The following is a 19,640-nucleotide window of genomic DNA, read 5'->3' as shown; positions in this document are numbered from 1 at the left end:
TTTTCAGGCATACCTTTATCAAGCAGGGAGTAAGCGAAAAGAAGAGTGGGGAATCACTGCTCTTCACAGCATAACTAAACCAGCAGTGGGAGGCTGAATTTAGGCTGTAATAGAAGAACTCTTCATGGTGTACGCTGTAACTCTCTAGGCAGTTCTTCTCTGAAAGAACTGAGGGGGTTTGACAGACAAAACCGCATCTGAAGCACACGGCTGCGATTCAGAGTGAGAAGGAGATATTTCCCTCTTTACACACAAAACGAAATAAGTTTCAGCGGCGCGATGTGCGCCCAGGGAGAAGCGTCCCTCACGGCGCGCAGAGCATTCTGGGAACGCAACGGCCCCCGGGTCCTCCGCCGCTGTAGCTGCCCGTTGACAGCCTGATCCGGTCCGTGGCGGCGATTATTCACCCTCGCCGCGGATCCTGTTCCCCTCGCCTCGGAGAAAGGAGAGCGGGGCGGCGCTCAGCGAGCCTTTAGCGGGGAACGATATCGCTTTACCCCCGTCGCGTCGGTAACGCCGCCTCCTCCGTGTAGAGATAGTCGTCCGGAGCGATGCCTGAGCGCAAGGCGGTGGGGCCCTGCGGCCGGCGTCACGTGACGGCGCCGGCCGGCGGCGGAGGCAGCGGCGGTGACAGCGGCTGAGGCGCCGGTCCCGCCGCCATGGGCAGTGAGTACGGACAGGGCCGGGGGGGTGGCCCGGGGAGCCCGCTCGGGCCCAGAGCCAGCGGCCCGGGGCGAGGGGGTCGCTGTCGCTGTGAGGGCAGGACGTGACCGGCCGCCCGCCCGGCGGGCTGAGGCGGCCGCGTGGCTGAGGGGCCGCCCCGAGGAGGCGGCGGCAGCGGGAAAGCCCCAGGCGGGCAGGGTTCCGTGCTACCGGGCACAGGGTGAGCCCAGCCACCGCCTTGTGGTGTTTTGGTTTTATTTTTATCTTTTTTTTTCCCTCCCTTTGGGCTTAATATTTTAACACGGAAGCCGCGTCGCTTTCTGTGCAGCAAGATGTGCCAGGAGAGGTTCAGGTTGGGCATGAGCAAAAGGTTCTTCACCCAGAGGGTGCTGGACACTGGAACAGGCTCCCCAGGGAGGTGTCACAGCCCCAAGCCTGACAGTGTTCAAGAAGAGACTGGACAACACCCTCAGACACATGGTGTGAACTGTGGGGTTGTCCTGTGCAGGGACAGGAGCTGGACTCGATGATCCTGTGGGTCCCTTCCAGTTCAGGACATTCTGTGACTCTGTGCATCTTCTGATGACCTGAGGGCTTGCAGTAAAGGAGAAATGCCTTACAGCAAAGTGTAAAATAAACACGGCATTTTGACCAAAATGTTGTTTAAACTGGCTTGCGGTGTAGTAAATGCATTTTCTTTGAAGAGGTGCTGATGATTGTTTTCTATGGTTTTCCAAATATGTCAGGGCTGGGAATAACGTATGAGATTTGGAGGATAAACTCCCCACCAAGTGTATGTGCCTCCCCCCCCCCCCAAAAAAAAAAAAAGAGCTCACACTATTGAGCTTTACTGCATTTTTCAAGGAGAAACTGTGAAGAGAGATGTATCAAAAGTTAAATAAAATCCCTTGAAGTTCTTATCAGCATATGTGTCGCAGTGATTTAAATTATGATTTCTAAACATATTTTAGCACTTGAATTATTTTCTCAAATATTTCTGTGAAACGTAAGATATTTATCTCCATATAGATATATGTCAATGTCCTTTCCTTCTGTGTTCAACTAGCACAGACCTATACTAGGTCATTTATTTTTAGATGGAATACAGTTTATTTCGCTTCTGGTGATATATACAGTGCTGTTTCTCACCTAAAATGATTCCAGCTGTGGAAAAAAAGGATGGGCCAGGTCTGATTAGAACAAGAATTCTCTTTTACATCTTTTGCCCTGTTTTCAGCTGTTTTAAGAAGAGAGCATTAGTTTTCAGACATTGAGTTAAAGTGCGTGTTGGTGAAATAATTAACTTATGAAGTGTTACACTTAATTTTCCCCCATAGAAGTTAAATATAAAGTTGTACGAAGTTTTGTAAGTTCATAAAGGTTCATTAACATATTTTTATCTCTTTTTGTATGTGTTTTTCTGGAACAGTAAAATTTTTAGAAGTTATTAAGCCATTCTGTGCTGTGTTACCCGAAATCCAGAAACCGGAAAGAAAAGTGAGTGCCACATTATGTTCGTACTCTTATTGGTTCACAGACAGGAGAACATTCTGATATCCAGGTCCACACTCCGATATAAATACAGAGAGTGGGCCTTAAAGTACAATGTGTTCTTTAGACAAGGGGGGAATCCACGTTAAGGTGAAAGGTGATTATGATGATCAGTTCTTAACATCCTTCTGATAAGTTGTTCCACTTGGTAATTATACTCACTATTTTTTAAGTCTCATCTCTAGACTAAGTTTATTTAGTTTCAACTCCATATGATTGGATCTGGTTTAATATATTAAAATAGAGTTTTCAAGCTTGTCTTTGTGGATACCAGTGTTGGCTTTGCATACCGGTCACAACTCTGGGCTTTATGCTGGCTTGTATATTACTTAGTAAAGGCTTGTGCTGTAACTCAGGAACCACAAATTCACTTCTTTCTTTCCCACAAAATATTTCTACTCGCATAGGTGTTATTCACCTTGACGAAGTGGGAAAGTGATGTGTGATATAGTTCAGGTAATTGCTTCCTGTTCACCTTCTGGATGTTACACTTTGTTCTGAAATCAGTGAACTGAGTTCATTTACAGCTGATCTTTCTATTCCTCGAGACCTGGAAGATCCTCCCCGTTTCTTGGCACACTTTCTAGCTGAAAAAGCATTAATTTCTGCAGATCAAAAAGAGATGTGCCCTGTCGAAAAACAAAAACACACCAAACCACTGTTTTTTGCTTCCAAAATTCAAGCACATATCACCTAGGTGACAAAGGTTCTAATTAGAGTAAAAAATTTAGCTAATATTCATTGTCATGACTGACATGAAAATTCTTTCTGGGCTGTATTCTTAAAAGGAAACACATAGCTGGAAACATGAAACCATCCGAGACAATAATCTTTGTTGGTGAGAGATTCCCAAATGTTAGGACTGGATGCAGAGATGTTTGTGCCAGTAACCATAGCTGAGCCTGCTGGATTGACTGGAGAAGATACACTAAAAACTGCTGATTATTCCCCTCTGGGATTGATTTTTAAAAAGATTGGGATTCATCTCCTGGCTCTTTGCTCCGTTCGTCTTTCCGTGTTGCTTTCCAGCACCTTTCCCTCTTGGAACAAGTTTCCAAACAAGTTGTTTAGATCAGATAAAGGCATCTTCACAGCAGGAATCTCCAGAGGCAGATGCTGAGATTTGGATGCATCAGATGTAGGCAGGACATACCCATGTCTGTTTCTGCAGCTGTGAAACTGGGTGTGATCTTCTGCTGATGATTTATGGCATATCCCTGATTAGCTGATTACATCCATCACATTTTTTATTTAGTGAAGTGGATGGAAAGAAGCAGCAAAGACAAATCTACAGATATTGATGTTTCTGTAAAGCTCATTGACAGTTCTGATTTGTCTCTATTTTATTTTATTTTATTTTTCCTCATCCCTTTCTGTTTACCAGAGAGGCAGAGGGGCTCGATCTGCCCGTGTCCTCTATCAGCAGATGAAGGATGCCCAGAGGGGTGCCAAGATTCCTGTCCTTGCTATTTGGGTCACTTTGTCTTTATTTCTAACTAGGTCACTGCCTAGGCAGTGACTGCCAGTTGCTAGATTTGTACAAATTTGAAGTTAAAATATAATTGGGAACATTTTTCTTAGACCGATGAGTCCTTTGACCATTTGTATAGTCTTATCAAGTGACCCTGGTCATTCTATATAACTGTAATTTTTGGTTATTTATTGTTTTCTTACAATCTGACACTGATAGACATCATTAGTTGTAGTGTGTTGGTTAAGGCCAGGACAAGAAATGAGGATAACAAAATAGAAATCTATGTTTTCTAAAATTGTATTGATTGTGAAGATGAAGTTGGGTTTAGTTGGGCTCTCATTGAATCATGTTGCTGTTATTGGTAAGGGGGGCGGGCTGCTTCTGGCACTAGGGAGTGTTGCTTTTGTATTTTGGCCAACTTGACTAACAGAAGCAATTGCTACTTTTTGTAGTTAGTAGTATCAGTTCCTATTCAGATTTTTCTGAGTAGAACACTGTTCAGAACACCAAGAAGGTGATGCTGAAGTCCCTCATTTTCACAAGTTTTAAGAAAAATGTCAGAGGAATAAAACGTCCCGTTGAATCTGATCAGATTATGAAATGTCCTGTGCTAGTTATCATTTGTGGCTGGAATATTTTGGTACCAGTCTGTATCTTGCTGTTTCTGACTGATGGATTCGGATCCCTCCTTTTTCTTTTTGAATCACAGAGACTATTTTCCTTGTGAATAACTGTGATTTGGGTGGTGCAGAATTTCTCTGATGCTCACATTCACCGCAGTTACAGAGAGAGCCAGAGCAGTTGTAGAGTGCGTGATACCTCAGAAGCCAAGATGAACTGTTGGGCTGCAGAGAGAATTTGGCTAAGCATTTTTATTTTTAAAAGTCTGCACTTAAAATCTGACTTGTAGATTTCAAACAGCACTTGGTAAAGTGGGTCAGCACTGTGTAAAGTCTGACACAAGACACTGTTTGGATTTATTTGCTGCTGTCACTATTTTCCTTTTTTTAACTTTGTACTGTAAGTATTTTTAGCATCTGGCCTCTTTTAAAAGAGTGAGACAATATCAGTAAATAGAACAAAACAATCCCTGTAATTTAATTTAAGTAAGTGTATGCTTTCACTTACAAAGATACAGAGCGCTTCTGGTTTTTCTTTAGCTTCAGAAGCTGTGCTGCTGCATTGGACGGTAGTTTCTTGTCTGTGAGTGTTCAGTACCTACAAACCCAGACACTAATCCTTTTTCTTGTTACTTCTTTACAGGCAGATTCAGTGGTTTAAGGCACAAAACTAGTATTTCTCTCTCTTACACGTTAGTTCACGTCCTGTTTTAGTAGCTGCTCTACTCTTGTCTACAGTGACCACACTTATCCTAATGTTTACGGTCCATGGAGGAGAGGTGGGAACTTGAACCTGACGCTGCACCTCGGTTCTCTGGTCTCTCCAAGTGAATTTATTTCTGTTTCACACTTTGGGTAATCCTCTGGTTCAAACTTAAATCTTGTGATTCTTCTCTTCTTGCACCTGGCACTAGTTAGAGTTGCCTCCAATGCTGTGACCCTGAGATTCTCTTCGTTGCATTAGGGACTAATGACCATTGATCTGACATTCTTTTAAGAGTAGTATATAATCTTCATCTATAAAAATACTTTAGAGGGTAAAACAACTCTTTAAAAATTATTTTGTGATCTGTGGCCCTGAACATAATGGTGAATTTAAGCTTCCTCTGCCACCTTTTGAAGAACTTAATTCTAAATATTTTGAATTACAATCCAAAACTCATTCATGGCTCTTCCGGTTTTTATCGCTTGTCTTCACAGCAGTTAAATCTCTTTAAAAACTTGGTAGTGCTTTTGTTTAATGACTTCCAGCCTTACAAAACAGTGCCTCCAGTCTGTTGAAGAGCGCTAATCACTGAAGATAAGGATTTTTTGCATTATCTTTTGTGTTTGTTCTGGTATGTCCATGTTTTTAGCCATGCTGTTGCTTTTCTGTAAATAACCACTATAATAGAATAATACGTGTAAAATATATTCTCCCAATTGAATGTCAGCTACTCTGTCTGCCAGATCCCATATAAGTTTTCTTGGACTACACAGAAGCCCATGACTGTCTCTCCGTATAAAATCAGAAATCATGTTAAAAATAAATTCTAAAGAGACATGATGCTTTCTGGCTCAATATCTTAGAATTTAATTCTGAATGATAGAGTATATAGTGCTAATGTGAGAGTACAATGAAAATTCTATGTACAAGAAACACATTAATGTCTACAATGTGTTCTGTAGATCCAGTTCAGAGAGAAGGTACTATGGACGGCCATCACGCTCTTCATTTTCTTAGTATGCTGCCAGGTAGGTGTTGATGTTTTCTCTGTTTTGGGAAATGTGCATTCTGTATACGTAAAATAGGATGTTAAAAGAGTGAGAAGTTCTTGTTTCATGTTGACCTACCAGTTCCAGTTACGTATTTTTCTGGTTAAGTAAAGTTCAGTTAAAGAAACGTGATTCCCTGAAATAGTCTTTATTACTGTTTGCATGTCTGTTCAGAAACTTAGCGCTTTCTACTTAGTCTAAAATACAGAATGTTTTTTCTTGTTATCTGAAATGTCCTATCAAATCTTTGAGAACAGGAGGCTGAGGGGAGACTTTCTTGTTCTCTACAACTGCCTTAAATGAGGTTGTAGCATGGAAGGGGTTGGTCTCTTCTCCCAAGTAACAAGTGATGGGAGAAGAGAAAATGGCCTCAAGTTGTACCAGGGGAGGTCCAGGTTGGATATTAGGAAACATTTCTTCATGGAAAGGGTTGTCAGGCATTGGAACAGGCTGCCCAGGGCAGTGGTGGAGTCACCATCCCTGGAGATGTTTAAAAGGCATTTAGACGAGGTTCTTAGGGACATGGTTTAGTGCCAGAGTTGGGTTATGGTTGGACTCATTGATCCTGAAGGTTTCTTCCAACCGCAATGATTCTATGAATGATGATACTGGCTTCAGGGTATGAGCCAAGCTAATTATTCACTGAGTAGTATAAACAAACTGAGCAATGTTTTGCATTCTTTACTCTCTGTTGATAGCTAAATTTAAATTTTAGTAGTGACAAGTCTGGAAGTGAAATAAAACTGTTTTTACCTGATTCCTCTTGAACAAGCCGAGGGATTATAAAGATTACAGGAAAATGTTTTTCTGAGGTGTTTAAGTTGACATTTAGAACTTGTTTTTGTGAATATACTGACAAAGACATTGACTAAAACTCCTCCACAATGCAGCTCTTTGTAAACATTTACATGATCTTTATTACTCACAGTTGCAGGAGTTCTAGAACCCGTAATGGGGTTGCAAACAGATAGTGTTGGTTTTATAAAGAATGTGTAGATATTGCAGAAAATGAGAATCCATGTATTAAATGACACATATTATTTTAGAACTTTTCTACCTCTTAAAACATCTAAAATGAGCTGTACATCTTGAGAATCAGGCTTTTTAGGTTATAGTTATCCACTTGAACTTACTCATTGCAGTCAGATTCTGGTTTAAGAATCTTTTAACAGTGAAATGATGCTGAAAAGCTAAAACTCGGTTCTCAAACCTACCTTTTCTTTTGGGAGGAGGAGGTGGGAATGACAGTAGAGATAGAAGAACGTGTAGTTTATCCATGTTTCCTCGCTGCTGGATAGACGTGTAACCAAGACTTTGAAACTGTACAAAAGATTATAGTAATTGAGTAGAAAATCAGGTGATGCAGAGCAGAGTTTTCAGGAGTTCATCTAGAAGATTGCCTGGATCCCTTTTCTACTGGTTTTGTGATTGAGAAGATTTTCAAAGAGCTCAAAATCCCTCAGAATTGACATATGGAATATTGTAGTTTTTGTATAAACTTGGCTTTGACACTTCCGTGTGGGGTATTTTAGAACCCAGCTGTAGAATTTGGACGTATGAACGTGCTGTAGGAAAATATTTACAGTGTAGTTTATACTATGTCTTTAATTTGTACTGAAATACAATACAATGTTTAGGACTGTTTAAAAAAACATAAAACCCCCTGCTTTCATCTGTCTTCTCAAAGGTGGTTTGCTGCACTTTACTCCTCTTTTTAACTAAAAATTGCCACCAAAAAATTAGCAAAATAAATAATGGAATATCATGTAATGTTTTTCCCCTTTCTGTTAATGATTTGGGGTGGCTCCCTTATTTTTTAATGTTTTTTTTTTCCTGTTCTTTTGAGAGGTTGTAGTACTCCCTACCTGCATATGACAGGCATTTACATCTTCAGCTTCAGGAATGTGGTTTATCTGCACTGACTCTTCTTTCTAGGGCTTTCTTCTTTTTCCAGTAGAAAGATCTTAGTTTAGTCCTCTGAGTCACACCCCGGTTGGAGGATTAAAACAGATGGTGTCAGTTGCTCTGGTTTAATTAAAAAAAAAAGTTGGAATAAATGTTATTAAACAGTTTAACAGCTGAATCATTATACATTAAGAATTTTGGATTAATGCATGGCTGCTTTGTGTCTGTGTTTAATGCCGCCGTGTGCTTGGACAGATCCCTTTGTTTGGAATCATGTCGTCAGATTCTGCAGATCCTTTCTATTGGATGCGAGTCATTCTTGCGTCAAACAGAGGTTAGTAGATTATTCCTTTCTCTGTTTTGTATCGGTATAAGCAGGAGAAAAAGGGTTGGCTGTTAAATTTCGTACAGCTCAGATGTCACATTGAAATACTTTGTGAAGTTCGTAACACTGATGTAATTAAAATTGACTGATGCTTAAGGAGTACTTCATCTTAGGAATGGGGTTTCCTTTGACATGCAGATGAGATTAATCTTGCTTGTCAAGTTCTGGGATGATTCTGTTTTGAATTTTAGAGGGGTCTCTTTCTGATTAATATATGGGATAGGAAGTCCTTTCCCCCATCACTTCTGAACAGCACTAACGGGCAGAGCATTGAGTAGAAAATCCCTTGTATGTGCAAGTCAGTTACACCTCGTAATATTTTGGCAACATTATGGGTGAATAATTTGTAGGTGGGAAAGCTGAGGGCAAAGATCATTAGGCTAATAGTTTAGCAAAGCTAAAGTAACTTATTTGAGAATATACAAATAGATCCCAACCAAAGCTATAAGAAGACTTTAAAGTATTGCAAGTAGCTTAAGATGGGTGACCTGGCATGCCTGACTCTAAATGAGGACACTGACCTCATCTGTATCTTGGAAAATTGGTTGAAAGAAAATCAGTGGAACCCTCTGATGTGAAGGTACAAATTATTTAGGAATGGCAGATTGTGTCACATTAGTGAAGGTAACAAATCAAGGTAAATACATTATCTGTTTCAAACTCTACTGCAGAAGTTGCATATCTAATTCATGTCTTGCTAGCAGCGTATGATACCAACGATGCTATTCACTACCCAGACAGCAGGATAACAGCGGCTGAGGAGAGACTAAGAGACTGTGAAGTCAATAAAAAGCAGGAGTGGAAAGTTAATTTTCATCTAAGTCAACTGACTAGATGACATTGGAGGATGTGAGGTAAACCTAAAGTTTTTGACATCCTCATTTTCTTGCTGTTGGAAAAGTAGAGGTTTCCAAGAGAGAGGACATAATATTTAACACAGACATAGCATTTAACAGATTTAACTAAACAATGTGTAGACTCTAGGATGCGAGTATGAAAGAACCACATAATAATAATAATGACTTGAATGCTTTCACATGTTACATTTCGGTATCGGGGAAAACACTAACAAAAATATGAAAAAATCATAGTGCAATAATGCTTAAAATTTTTAAAAATTAGAACTGAAATGAGCACTCTGGTAGTTCCAGACAATAGGGGAGGTGCTCAAAAAACACTTCTTAAATTCAGATTATTTCTGGGGTAACCGGGCAAGCAGCTAAACAGCACAACTCGCCACTCCCAGTGGGATGGGGGACAGGATTGGGAAAAATGTAAACCTCAATGGCTGAGATAAAGGCAGTTTAATAGAACAGAAAGGGAAAATAATAATAATAGTATTATTTATAATAATATATAAACCAAGTGATGGACAGTGCAGTTGCTCACCACCCATTAGGTGATACCCAGCCTGTTCCTGAGTATTGGTTCCTCCAGCCACCTTCCCCAGAGTATATACTGAGCATATATACCATCAGATGGTATGGTGTGGATGGGTTTCTGTTAGATGGAGATTTGTTATTGAACTAGCCAGGCCCAAAGGAATTTCAAGGCCAACTTAGAAAGCTGAAAACAGGACCTGCCGTGGGAGAGAGACATTTCTACAGTAACAAGGCCTCAACATGACGTAAATCAACGGACCTATCAGCAGTGAGGCTCCAGCGCGTGGACAGCTCGTGAGCATAGATGATATCCAATTAGTGAATGCGTGATTGGAGCGTGGATGCGTGATCAAAGAATAGTTGCATATATAAGGAGGCTTATTTCTGTAATAGATGGCTCTAACATGATTCACATTGAATCGGAGTGCAGGGTCCTTTATTTGCTCCAACAGTATGGAATATCCCTTTGGCCAGTTTGGGTCAGCTGTCCCAGATTCTTGGGCACCTGGTGTGACATGAGAAGCTGAGGAGTCCGTGACTGCTTAACAACTAAAACATCAGTGTGTTATCAGGATTGTTCTCATCCTAAATCCAAAACACAGCACTACACCTTTAGGAAGAACCTTAACTCTTTCCCAGCTGAAACTAGGACAACTTCTTAGCAGCTCTTCAGGAAATAAAGCTATTGTGGGATAAGAAGGAAGATCTCGTAGCTGAAGAACTGGTTGAAAAGATCAGAAGACACATCTGTACAAATTGAATATTGCACAGAGTTCTGATCTGCCGTGCCATGAAAGATATAGAGGGACTGAAAAAACACTCAGGAAAAAGCACCAGGAAAAATCCCAGGTAGAAATTAATCTATAGAAAGAGATCTTAAAAAAACTAAGTGTGTTTTTGCCATGAAATGTGTATATCCCAAATGTCTTTTAAGTCTTCATCTCTGGAAAAAAAAGTGGGAAGGGAATGGACAGTCACCTTTCCCTTATACTGTAAGAGGGAAGGGGCAGCTAGCAGTATTATTGAGCAACACATATAACTCGAAGTTTCTGAACAAGTTACTGGCAGAACTTGCCAGAAGCAGTGTCTGAATAAATGACAGATGTGTGGGAAAAGGGGAGTACAGAATGAGAGCTCCAGCAAAAAAGGGGCCCTGCAGAGCTGGGGTGTGAGGGTGGATAAGCTTTGAGGTGCATCAGCCATAGATAAGCTAGATTTAGGTTATGGTTGGACTTTTTGATCTTAAAGGTCTCTTCCAACCAAAATAATTAAATGATTCTATACAGTTTTTACTTGTTTTCATCTTCCGTATGACCTTACAGATCGTGCTACTTCTGTCACTGATTCTCGTTGAGACTTTACAAGTCTGCTGTGGCTAAATAGGTTTTTATTAATAATTTTCTTGGTAATTTTGTGATGGAACATTACTGTACTACACAGGAGAGCAGAGTTACACTTAAATGGATAGGATAGGATAGAATAGGATAGGATAGAATAGGATAGGATAGAATAGGATAGGATAGAATAGGATAGGATAGAATAGGATAGGATAGGATAGGATAGGATAGGATAGAATAGGATAGGATAGAATAGGATAGGATAGAATAGGATAGGATAGAATAGGATAGGATAGAATAGGATAGGATAGAATAGGATAGGATAGAATAGGATAGGATAGAATAGGATAGGATAGAATAGGATAGGATAGAATAGGATAGAATAGAATAGAATAGAATAGAATAGAATAGAATAGAATAGAATAGAATAGAATAGAATAGAATAGAATAGAATAGAAAGCTGATTCTCTTTTGGATCTCCCTGGTGGATGTTGTGACTCACTGCCAGAAAAAATGCGCATTATTTATGTCCCTTGAGTGATAATGTAAAAGAAGGTGCAAAAGTAATTTGATCTGCCTTAATTGAATGTTAAACTTGTAAAATGCGTCCTTACTCAAACTTGTTTTCTTTAAGGTTCTACCTTGGGAAATGTGGAGAGTTTCATCACTTGGTAGTTAAATTTTTTAAATTTTCATCCAAATTTTCAAATTTTATTTTTTTAAGCTTTCAACATCTTTGGATAGGAGAAAAAATTTTGTATTAGCCAAAGGACAAGCTAAATTTAAAAAAGCGATCTTTTTGAAGCAACAGCATTGTAAAAAGAGGATGTGGAAGAACGTTTCTGTATTGAGATGGGAGGGTATATTGTACAGGCAAGAGGTGGGCTATTTTCCTGAGTTTAGTTGCTCTGTGTACGTTGAGCTCTGCACCCACACCACATTATAATATAATTCAACCAGGTGTCAGTGGTTGAACAAGACCTTGCTGAGAATATTTCTAAATTAGAGTATCAAGTGTTCTGGTGTTACAGGTGCATCGGTCTGAGGATACAAGCAAAGGGAGTGATGCTCTGGTTTGTATTACACCAGATGAAGTGATTGGGAGGGAAAACCAGGCAGGTTTTTTGGAGTATCCACCTATGTGCTGCAGCAGGTAGTGTTTTATGAAGTTGTGTCACCCTGTTCGAGTTGTGAACAGTTGGAAGGTGACACCTCGGTGACATTGCACCAGTAGGTGAGTTGGTAGAGTAGAGCATCTTAATGACCTTGTTTGTTTTGTTAAGAACTCCTTTAACCCCAAACTTCTGTGCTCTTAACTAGAGTCAGTGATTCCGAGAGTGGCATTATCAGCCACTGTGGATCTGCAGCATCTTTTTTGTGTTCTTCCAAATTAAACTTTTGACAAATGTGACAGCTGAAGCACTAACAGAATAAACCACCAGGGACAAGACGCCTTCCAGTGAAAAGTTCCTTGATATTGTATGCCAAAAAGCCAGCTAGTGCCTGGTAAGCTTCATTGGGCATCAACTTTTAGCGTTAGCATGGTTTCACAAAAATATTTAGAATTAATATGTAGGTTTCTCATGTTGCCATCAAAATTAGGTTTTAACACAACACCCTTCTTTTGTGAGGAGATAAGTCTTTGTTTTGATCGTACCTGTACTGGAATGTATATCTTTGAGGGCTTATGAAAAATGTTCCTTATAGGTCAGAAACCTTTCACCAGACCTGATATCCTCAGAGTCTCATTCTTTAGGAGAGATGCTTGAATGGCAATTGTGTTAATTTTTCTTCCTGTTTAGGTACTTTGATGGAATTAGGTATCTCACCCATTGTGACGTCTGGTTTGATCATGCAGCTGCTGGCTGGGGCGAAGATCATTGAAGTCGGTGATACCCCAAAAGACAGAGCCTTGTTCAACGGAGCTCAGAAATGTAAGCGCTGTTCCAATGAAAATTAATAAGCGTATTTTTATTCTTGGGAAAGCATCCTGCCTAAGTGATACTACATGTGAGATTTCTTTGGTAGGCGATTTCAGCAGATTTTTTTTTTAAAGGATTTGCTTTCTCTCTTGTTTTAGTATTTGGGATGATTATTACCATTGGGCAAGCCATTGTGTATGTTATGACTGGAATGTATGGAGATCCTGCTGAAATGGGTGCTGGAATTTGTCTTCTTATTATAATTCAGGTTTGTAATGAGCTGTTTTGTGTGTAACTGAGACTGGTTAGATACAGTATAGCTAGAAGGAAAAATCTATATCTGATTGCCCTTTATTTATGTAAACATCATCCTTTGTATCTGTCTGTCTACATAGGAGAAATTCTAAATATTCCATAAAGGAGGAGAAAGTTGGGGTAGTTAATATTGAAAATATTTCAGATAGGAGTGGCTGTTTGATTAGAAATAGAGGAATTGATAGAGTTTGAACGCAGTAGCTGGTGCTCAGTGCCGTGGAACGCTCCCCACTCAATGGCACAGATGCAGCTTTGAGACAAAGCAGCAAATGCACAAACTTAAACACTTATTTGAAAGAAGTGCTTGCTGAGTAATCTGTTCGCTGGCGTCAGTGTTGAGACGTCACAGGGATCATTGCCAGGTGAGACGCGCGGGCGTTTGGACGTGAGAGGGCACAAACACTGCACGAATGGTATTTAGCTGAAAAACTTCATGATGGCTCTCCAGCATGATGAAAATACTGGAGCAGGGAATGAATATGTAATTCCTGACTTGATTTATTCTTGTTTCCGCTCAGTTCTGTTTCTTTTCCCGCAGCTGTTTGTTGCTGGTTTGATTGTGTTGCTGTTAGATGAGTTGCTACAGAAAGGTTATGGTTTGGGGTCTGGTATTTCCCTCTTTATTGCCACCAATATCTGTGAAACCATTGTCTGGAAGGCTTTTAGTCCCACTACCATCAACACTGGCAGAGGTACGTGTGCGATTACAATTAATTACGACGCGTTTCAGTGGGTGTGTGCTGTACGTGAACTATCAGATGTTAATTAAATGGCTATTAAAAATGTTTCATGTATGATCATTAGCTTCTAAAGTCAATTGTCCAACACTGAAGATGAAAATGTCGTCTGACTTATAACTTACAAGTTTGCTTTTGCTGATTCGAATTGCAGTAGTTAAAATGGGACTCAAAGCCCCTTGACTGAAGATTCTTGCATTTCCAAACTGAAATAGTCTAGTTTTAATATATTTTAGTCCATACAAATTGAGAAAATGAGAAATTCTCTGTGTTCAGAGGAGTGTTTTATGATCCAGCTGTTGGTGGTGTCTGTGGGATACTGTTGTAGTCGGTGCTTCCAAATTGCTTTAAGTTAGCTTGGTTCTTCAGAGGCTTCAGATCTCAGTCCTCAGCCCACATTTGACAACATCTGCTTGTCCTGAGGCCCTGGCAGTGCAAGTTCAGACACAGCCCCTTCGCATCAATAAGTTAATGACTTTAATACATAACATTTGAAATCCTGACCCACGTTTTTAGTTCACTTTCATTTTCACCTGATTTTTAGTAGTTCTGTCTATTGCATTTTATGACTGCTTTTCTAAAGCTATTTTTTTACCGTTGTTTATTATTTCTTCCTTCTAATAATTCTTCTGCCTCCAGAAAAGAAGAACAAAGAGAGTATTCTCTCATGTGTTCATGTGTGTGGCTTTTATTTCCACCAGGTATAATGTTTTGGTAGATTATTCTACATTCTATACACTAAAACAGAATCCTGTACTGTGTTATATTTGTCGTACCAGGATTCATGTCCTATTGTATCTGATTTTGCACGTGTCATTCTTAAAATTTCCAAAAGAAAGATACTTTTTTTTTTAAAAAAAAAAGGTTTTAATTTACAGGTTAAAATTTCTTGTACTCTTTTGCTTCATGCAGGAACAGAGTTTGAAGGTGCCGTGATCGCATTATTTCATCTTCTGGCCACACGAACCGACAAAGTCCGGGCTTTGCGGGAAGCTTTTTACCGACAGAATTTGCCCAATCTCATGAACCTGATTGCTACAGTATTTGTATTTGCTGTAGTCATATATTTTCAGGTAAAACGAGAAATTCTTCATAGTAGCTCTGCAGTTGCAAAGGTAGAAAAGCGCATGGGCCCTACACACAAATGCAAAAGTGCCGTTGGAGTAACTGAAGGATCTCAGCTTTAAGTGAGAAACTCTTGATTTCAGTATTCTATCAGTAATATAGCTCTGTGGCAGGATGGCTGTTAAATTTTATAGCCAGATGTTGTAATCTCACATTCCATTAAACGCTAGACATGCTATGAGAGTAATTTTACTAAAAACGGATTCTGGAACTGCAGTGGTTGTATCATACAAATAATATATGTGATATTTGTAATTGACTTAAAAATGCTTTTGGACAGAGCTAGAGAACCTTGCTTATTTGGGGAGTGTATGATAGAGATCTGTTCTAGAAAACAACTGTGTAATTAATGCATAGCTTATTGATTATCCCTATGATTTTCTTGAACTACTTAACTAGTGTTTCTTTTTAAATGTAAATATTCACTGAATTCTCTGGTTGTCAAATCCATGTGGCTTTTCTTGGGTCTCCTCAGATAGGAACCCAACCCAGCAAACAGGAGGCTGGTCTGACTACACAAAGTCTCCTGTTAAGTGGCTAATTAAGTTAAAAGCCATTAAAGGCTTTTACCAAACCCTGTTCTGTAGAGCGTATTTCAGAGGAATGTCATTTAGCAGATGAGAGATAATAATGTAAAAGGAGTGTAAAACAACAAAGCAGTAACTCTTACAGATCCTTAAAATCTGTAATCCAGACTGTAGCAGAAAGCGTGTGAGTTTTACTGTCCCAGACCCTGTACTCCTCGTTTTTCCAGCAAGAACTCTGCAGTTTTTCGGCACACAAGGAATTCCATCTGTTTTGGAACTAAACTTGGTGTGTTTGCATTCTTTCCCATAGGGGTTTCGTGTTGATTTACCAATCAAGTCTGCCCGATACCGGGGACAGTACAGTAGTTATCCTATCAAGCTCTTTTATACCTCCAACATTCCCATCATCCTGCAGTCGGCCTTAGTTTCCAACCTCTACGTCATTTCCCAGATGTTGTCTGTTCGTTTTAGTGGCAACTTCTTGGTGAACTTACTAGGACAGTGGGCAGTAAGTATTTTACCACTTTTTTCAGCTGCATAAAACTATTTCACAGAATCACAGAATGTCAGGGATTGGAAGGGACCTTGAAAACTCATCCAGTCCAATCCCCCTGCTGGAGCAGGAACACCCAGATGAGGTTACACAGGAAGGTGTCCAGGCGGGTTTGAATGTCTCCAGAGTAGGAGACTCCACAACCTCCCTGGGCAGCCTGTTCCAGGCTCTGGCACCCTCACTGAGAAGAAGTTTCTTCTCAAATTTAAGTGGAACCTTTTGTATTCCAGTTTGCGCCCATTACCCCTTGTCCTATCATTGGTTGTCACCGAGAAGAGCCTGGCTCCATCCTCCTGACACTCACCCTTTATATATCTGTAAACATTAATGACGTCACCCCTCAATCTCCTCCAAGCTAAAGAGCCCCAGCTCCCTCAGCCTTTCCTCACACAGGAGATGCTGCACTCCCTTCAGCATCTTTGTTGCCCTGCGCTGGACTCTCTCCAGCAGTTCCCTGTCCTGCTGGAACTGAGGGGCCACAACTGGACACAACATTCCAGGTGTGGTCTCACCAGGGCAGAGCAGAGGGGCAGGAGAACCTCTCTCTATCTACTAACCACCCCCCTTCTAATACACCCCAGGTACCATTGGCCTTCCTGGCCACAAGGGCCCAGTGCTGGCTCATGGTCATCCTGCTGTCCCCAGGACCCCCAGGTCCCTTTCCCCTACACTGCTCTCTAATAGGTCATTCCCCAACTTATACTGGAACCTGGGGTTGTTCCTACAACATCCAATTTGTACATATTACTTCATTGTTAGACTTTGGTATTTAACCAACATAAAACTGGAATAGTTCTTAATCTTTGTATATAAAAGCTGTTTAAAAACCACTTAAGATTAATTCCTCTAGAAATACAGGACAGGAATGTGAGAGGTCTGTGAGAAATAACGAATTGCCTGTTTGTTCCCCTCTCGTAGGATGTCAGTGGCGGTGGCCCTGCTCGCTCATATCCAGTTGGTGGCCTGTGCTACTACTTGTCCCCTCCAGAATCCATGGGTGCAATATTTGACGATCCTGTCCATGTAATAGTTTATATAATATTTATGTTGGGATCCTGTGCGTTCTTCTCGAAGACTTGGATTGAAGTGTCTGGCTCATCAGCCAAAGATGTAGGTGTTCTGATAACATGCCCAAATGTTTTCAAACACGGCCTCTGATTTACTAACTGATTGGTTATTGCTCTGACTAAATATCAGGTGACTGTGAAACACGGCAGAAGTTTCATAAAATTACGGGTTTTTTGCAGGTTGCCAAGCAACTCAAAGAACAGCAAATGGTGATGAGAGGCCACAGAGATACGTCAATGGTTCACGAGCTCAACAGGTAAGGAGACGCTGACTCCAGGTGCCACTGTACGGGGCGGTTAAGCTGGGGAGGTGTCAGTTAGAACAGATATTCGTGGGAAAACGTCCAACCTGTTTCCACTGCAAATGCCAAGATTCTTCCCATCCCGCTGTTGCCTTTCCCAGTAATACAGAAGATGTTTATAGCAGTAGGGAAGAGATTTAACCTGTAGTGTTTTTAAGTGGCATAATGAGGGAATTTGGATTGAAACGCTTCCATTTTTGTTAAAGGAAGATACCTTGATTTTTACAGGTTTTTAATTTACCATTACTGAACTAAGTTGACACTACCAAAGCGATATTTTACACAGTATGCAAAGCCTGCAGATCTATATTGAAAAGTAGCTTTATCCCTACATATTTAAGTCCAAGCAGTTGTTTTTAGTCTCGTGGAGGTTACATAGCACTCATAGATATAAAACTGTTATACTATGAATTGAAAAGCTTTGCCAGCGTTCAATTATTCCCACAGCTTTCCTGTCAGTGAACATTTGTTTTAGTTTGTGCCAATATGGAAGATAACGTGAGCTAATGGCAGAGTTGCATTTGCAACGCTAAAGTTGTTGCTCAGTATTCTAGTCAGATGTTTTAGTAGCAGATGGATTGTTAGAATCCTTGGGTGACAATTCATGATGATGAATGCTTTGTTTTGTTGTTGGTGCAGGTATATCCCTACAGCAGCTGCGTTTGGTGGTTTGTGCATTGGGGCCCTTTCAGTATTGGCCGACTTTCTCGGAGCCATTGGGTCTGGCACTGGCATTCTGCTTGCGGTCACTATTATTTATCAGTATTTTGAAATATTTGTAAAAGAACAGGCTGAAGTCGGAGGAGTAGGTGCATTATTTTTCTAGATGTCCCAACAGTTCATGGTTTGTGTGAAAGGGAAAGTATGTTGACAATAAGCATCATTTAGTCCAATAATGCTATGATCTTTTTACTTGTTTTAAAGTGCTCCATGTCCCATTACTGTGACGGGCATTGAGCAGTGCCCGTGTGCAGCGTTAGTACCAGCTGCCTTAAGGATAAAGTTTACATTATCTCGTTTAAGTATTATCTAGTGCTGCCTGTAATGCTGGAAACCAATTCATCCACCTTGCTGTTCCAACACTACAGTGAGATGGTAAAAATGTATCAGTTCGATATCAGTCAACATTTTTGCACACAGCATTAAAATGTTAAATTAATTTCCCTGTCCTTAATACGAGTTCAGATTGCCGTGTGCCAGTATTCTTGACAAATTTGTAGCCTGTATTTAATTTTTTTATACTTTTTTTAACTTGCATTTCCCCATCATTGAACTCAGCGCTCCTTATTCCTCCGTGGTGTCTCCACCCAGGCACCTTTCTCTGAGCTCTAAGGGTGGACACGTAAAACATTTCACCAGACTGATACTCCTCTCACCCGTAACTGGTTCTGTGGTGGATTTGCTGCATCGCAGGGTCGGGGGCGTTTCTGTTTCTATTTTCGCTGCTGTCACGCCAGCAACGCAGCCTCGTAGTTTTATTTAAACCGTGTCCTCGTGAAAACTGCGTCTACTTTGCTTTTGTGAGTCTGAAGAACAAGGCCTGGTTCCTAAAGCTGCGTTCATGGAAGGGAAAGGGGGGGCGGAACGAGATGTTCCTGCTGAGAATTTATTTATGTTGTCGCACTTTACAGCGGCAACGTAACAACTGTAAATGTTAGACAATAAACTTATTTCATTAAGCTCTCTCCTGTGTCTTATCTGTACAGAACGTGATTAATGTGCAGGTTTTGATGATTTCTAACATGCATAGTGAGGTAGGTCTGTAAGGCTCCTTTCTTTCCCTTTATCCTTTCTTTTTCTAGAAATAGATTTTGATTTGTTTTAACCAGCCTTAATTAAAAATACAAAAACTAAAACAATTTCAATATTCTTCCCCTTGAAATCATGGAACTTTTCTGCTGAGCTTTAATCAATGACTTTTTCTCTTTGATTTCACATTTCGATCTCTTCTGACTTCTTTCATGTTGAACTTAAAAGTAACTTTGCATTCTTTGTAAAGGTAAGAAAACATTAAGCAAGT

At 40.3% G+C, this 19,640-nt stretch overlaps 1 protein-coding gene and 1 long non-coding RNA gene across 5 annotated transcripts in view; both read left to right on the top strand.

Annotated features, from left to right (window-relative positions):
* LOC135578323 (uncharacterized) overlaps nucleotides 1-19,640 on the top strand; it is a 262,971-nt gene that overhangs the window by 240,602 nt on the left and 2,729 nt on the right. The gene's annotated exons all lie outside the window — the stretch shown is intronic.
* Nucleotides 587-19,303, top strand: SEC61A2 (SEC61 translocon subunit alpha 2). 4 transcript variants are annotated; one of them, XM_065050172.1, is made up of 12 exons: nucleotides 587-666; nucleotides 2,093-2,160; nucleotides 5,977-6,042; nucleotides 8,224-8,302; nucleotides 12,875-13,006; nucleotides 13,153-13,262; nucleotides 13,848-14,001; nucleotides 14,959-15,119; nucleotides 16,009-16,206; nucleotides 17,170-17,361; nucleotides 17,499-17,575; nucleotides 18,260-19,303. In XM_065050172.1, the coding sequence occupies exons 1-12, from the start codon at nucleotides 660-662 to the stop codon at nucleotides 18,444-18,446; spliced, it is 1,431 nt and encodes a 476-aa protein (XP_064906244.1). In that variant the 5' UTR covers nucleotides 587-659; the 3' UTR covers nucleotides 18,447-19,303. The 4 variants fall into 4 exon arrangements, with proteins under 4 accessions (XP_064906244.1, XP_064906245.1, XP_064906247.1 ...); XM_065050173.1 differs by having other exon boundaries at nucleotides 594-670; XM_065050175.1 differs by lacking the exon at nucleotides 587-666 and adding an exon at nucleotides 865-883.

This window comes from Columba livia, chromosome 1 (genome assembly GCF_036013475.1).
Source record: "Columba livia isolate bColLiv1 breed racing homer chromosome 1, bColLiv1.pat.W.v2, whole genome shotgun sequence".
NCBI lineage: Eukaryota > Metazoa > Chordata > Aves > Columbiformes > Columbidae > Columba > Columba livia.
The sequence above is the reverse complement of the archived record's forward strand: the minus strand, read 5'-3'. Positions and strand labels throughout refer to the sequence as shown.

Excerpts from the sequence above, each read along its gene's own strand:
- SEC61A2 (XM_065050172.1), top strand. Across the intron at positions 2,161-5,976 it reads TCCAGAAACCGGAAAGAAAA|ATCCAGTTCAGAGAGAAGGT; the intron begins GTGAGTGCCACA and ends TGTGTTCTGTAG. Across the intron at positions 14,002-14,958 it reads TACCATCAACACTGGCAGAG|GAACAGAGTTTGAAGGTGCC; the intron begins GTACGTGTGCGA and ends TGCTTCATGCAG.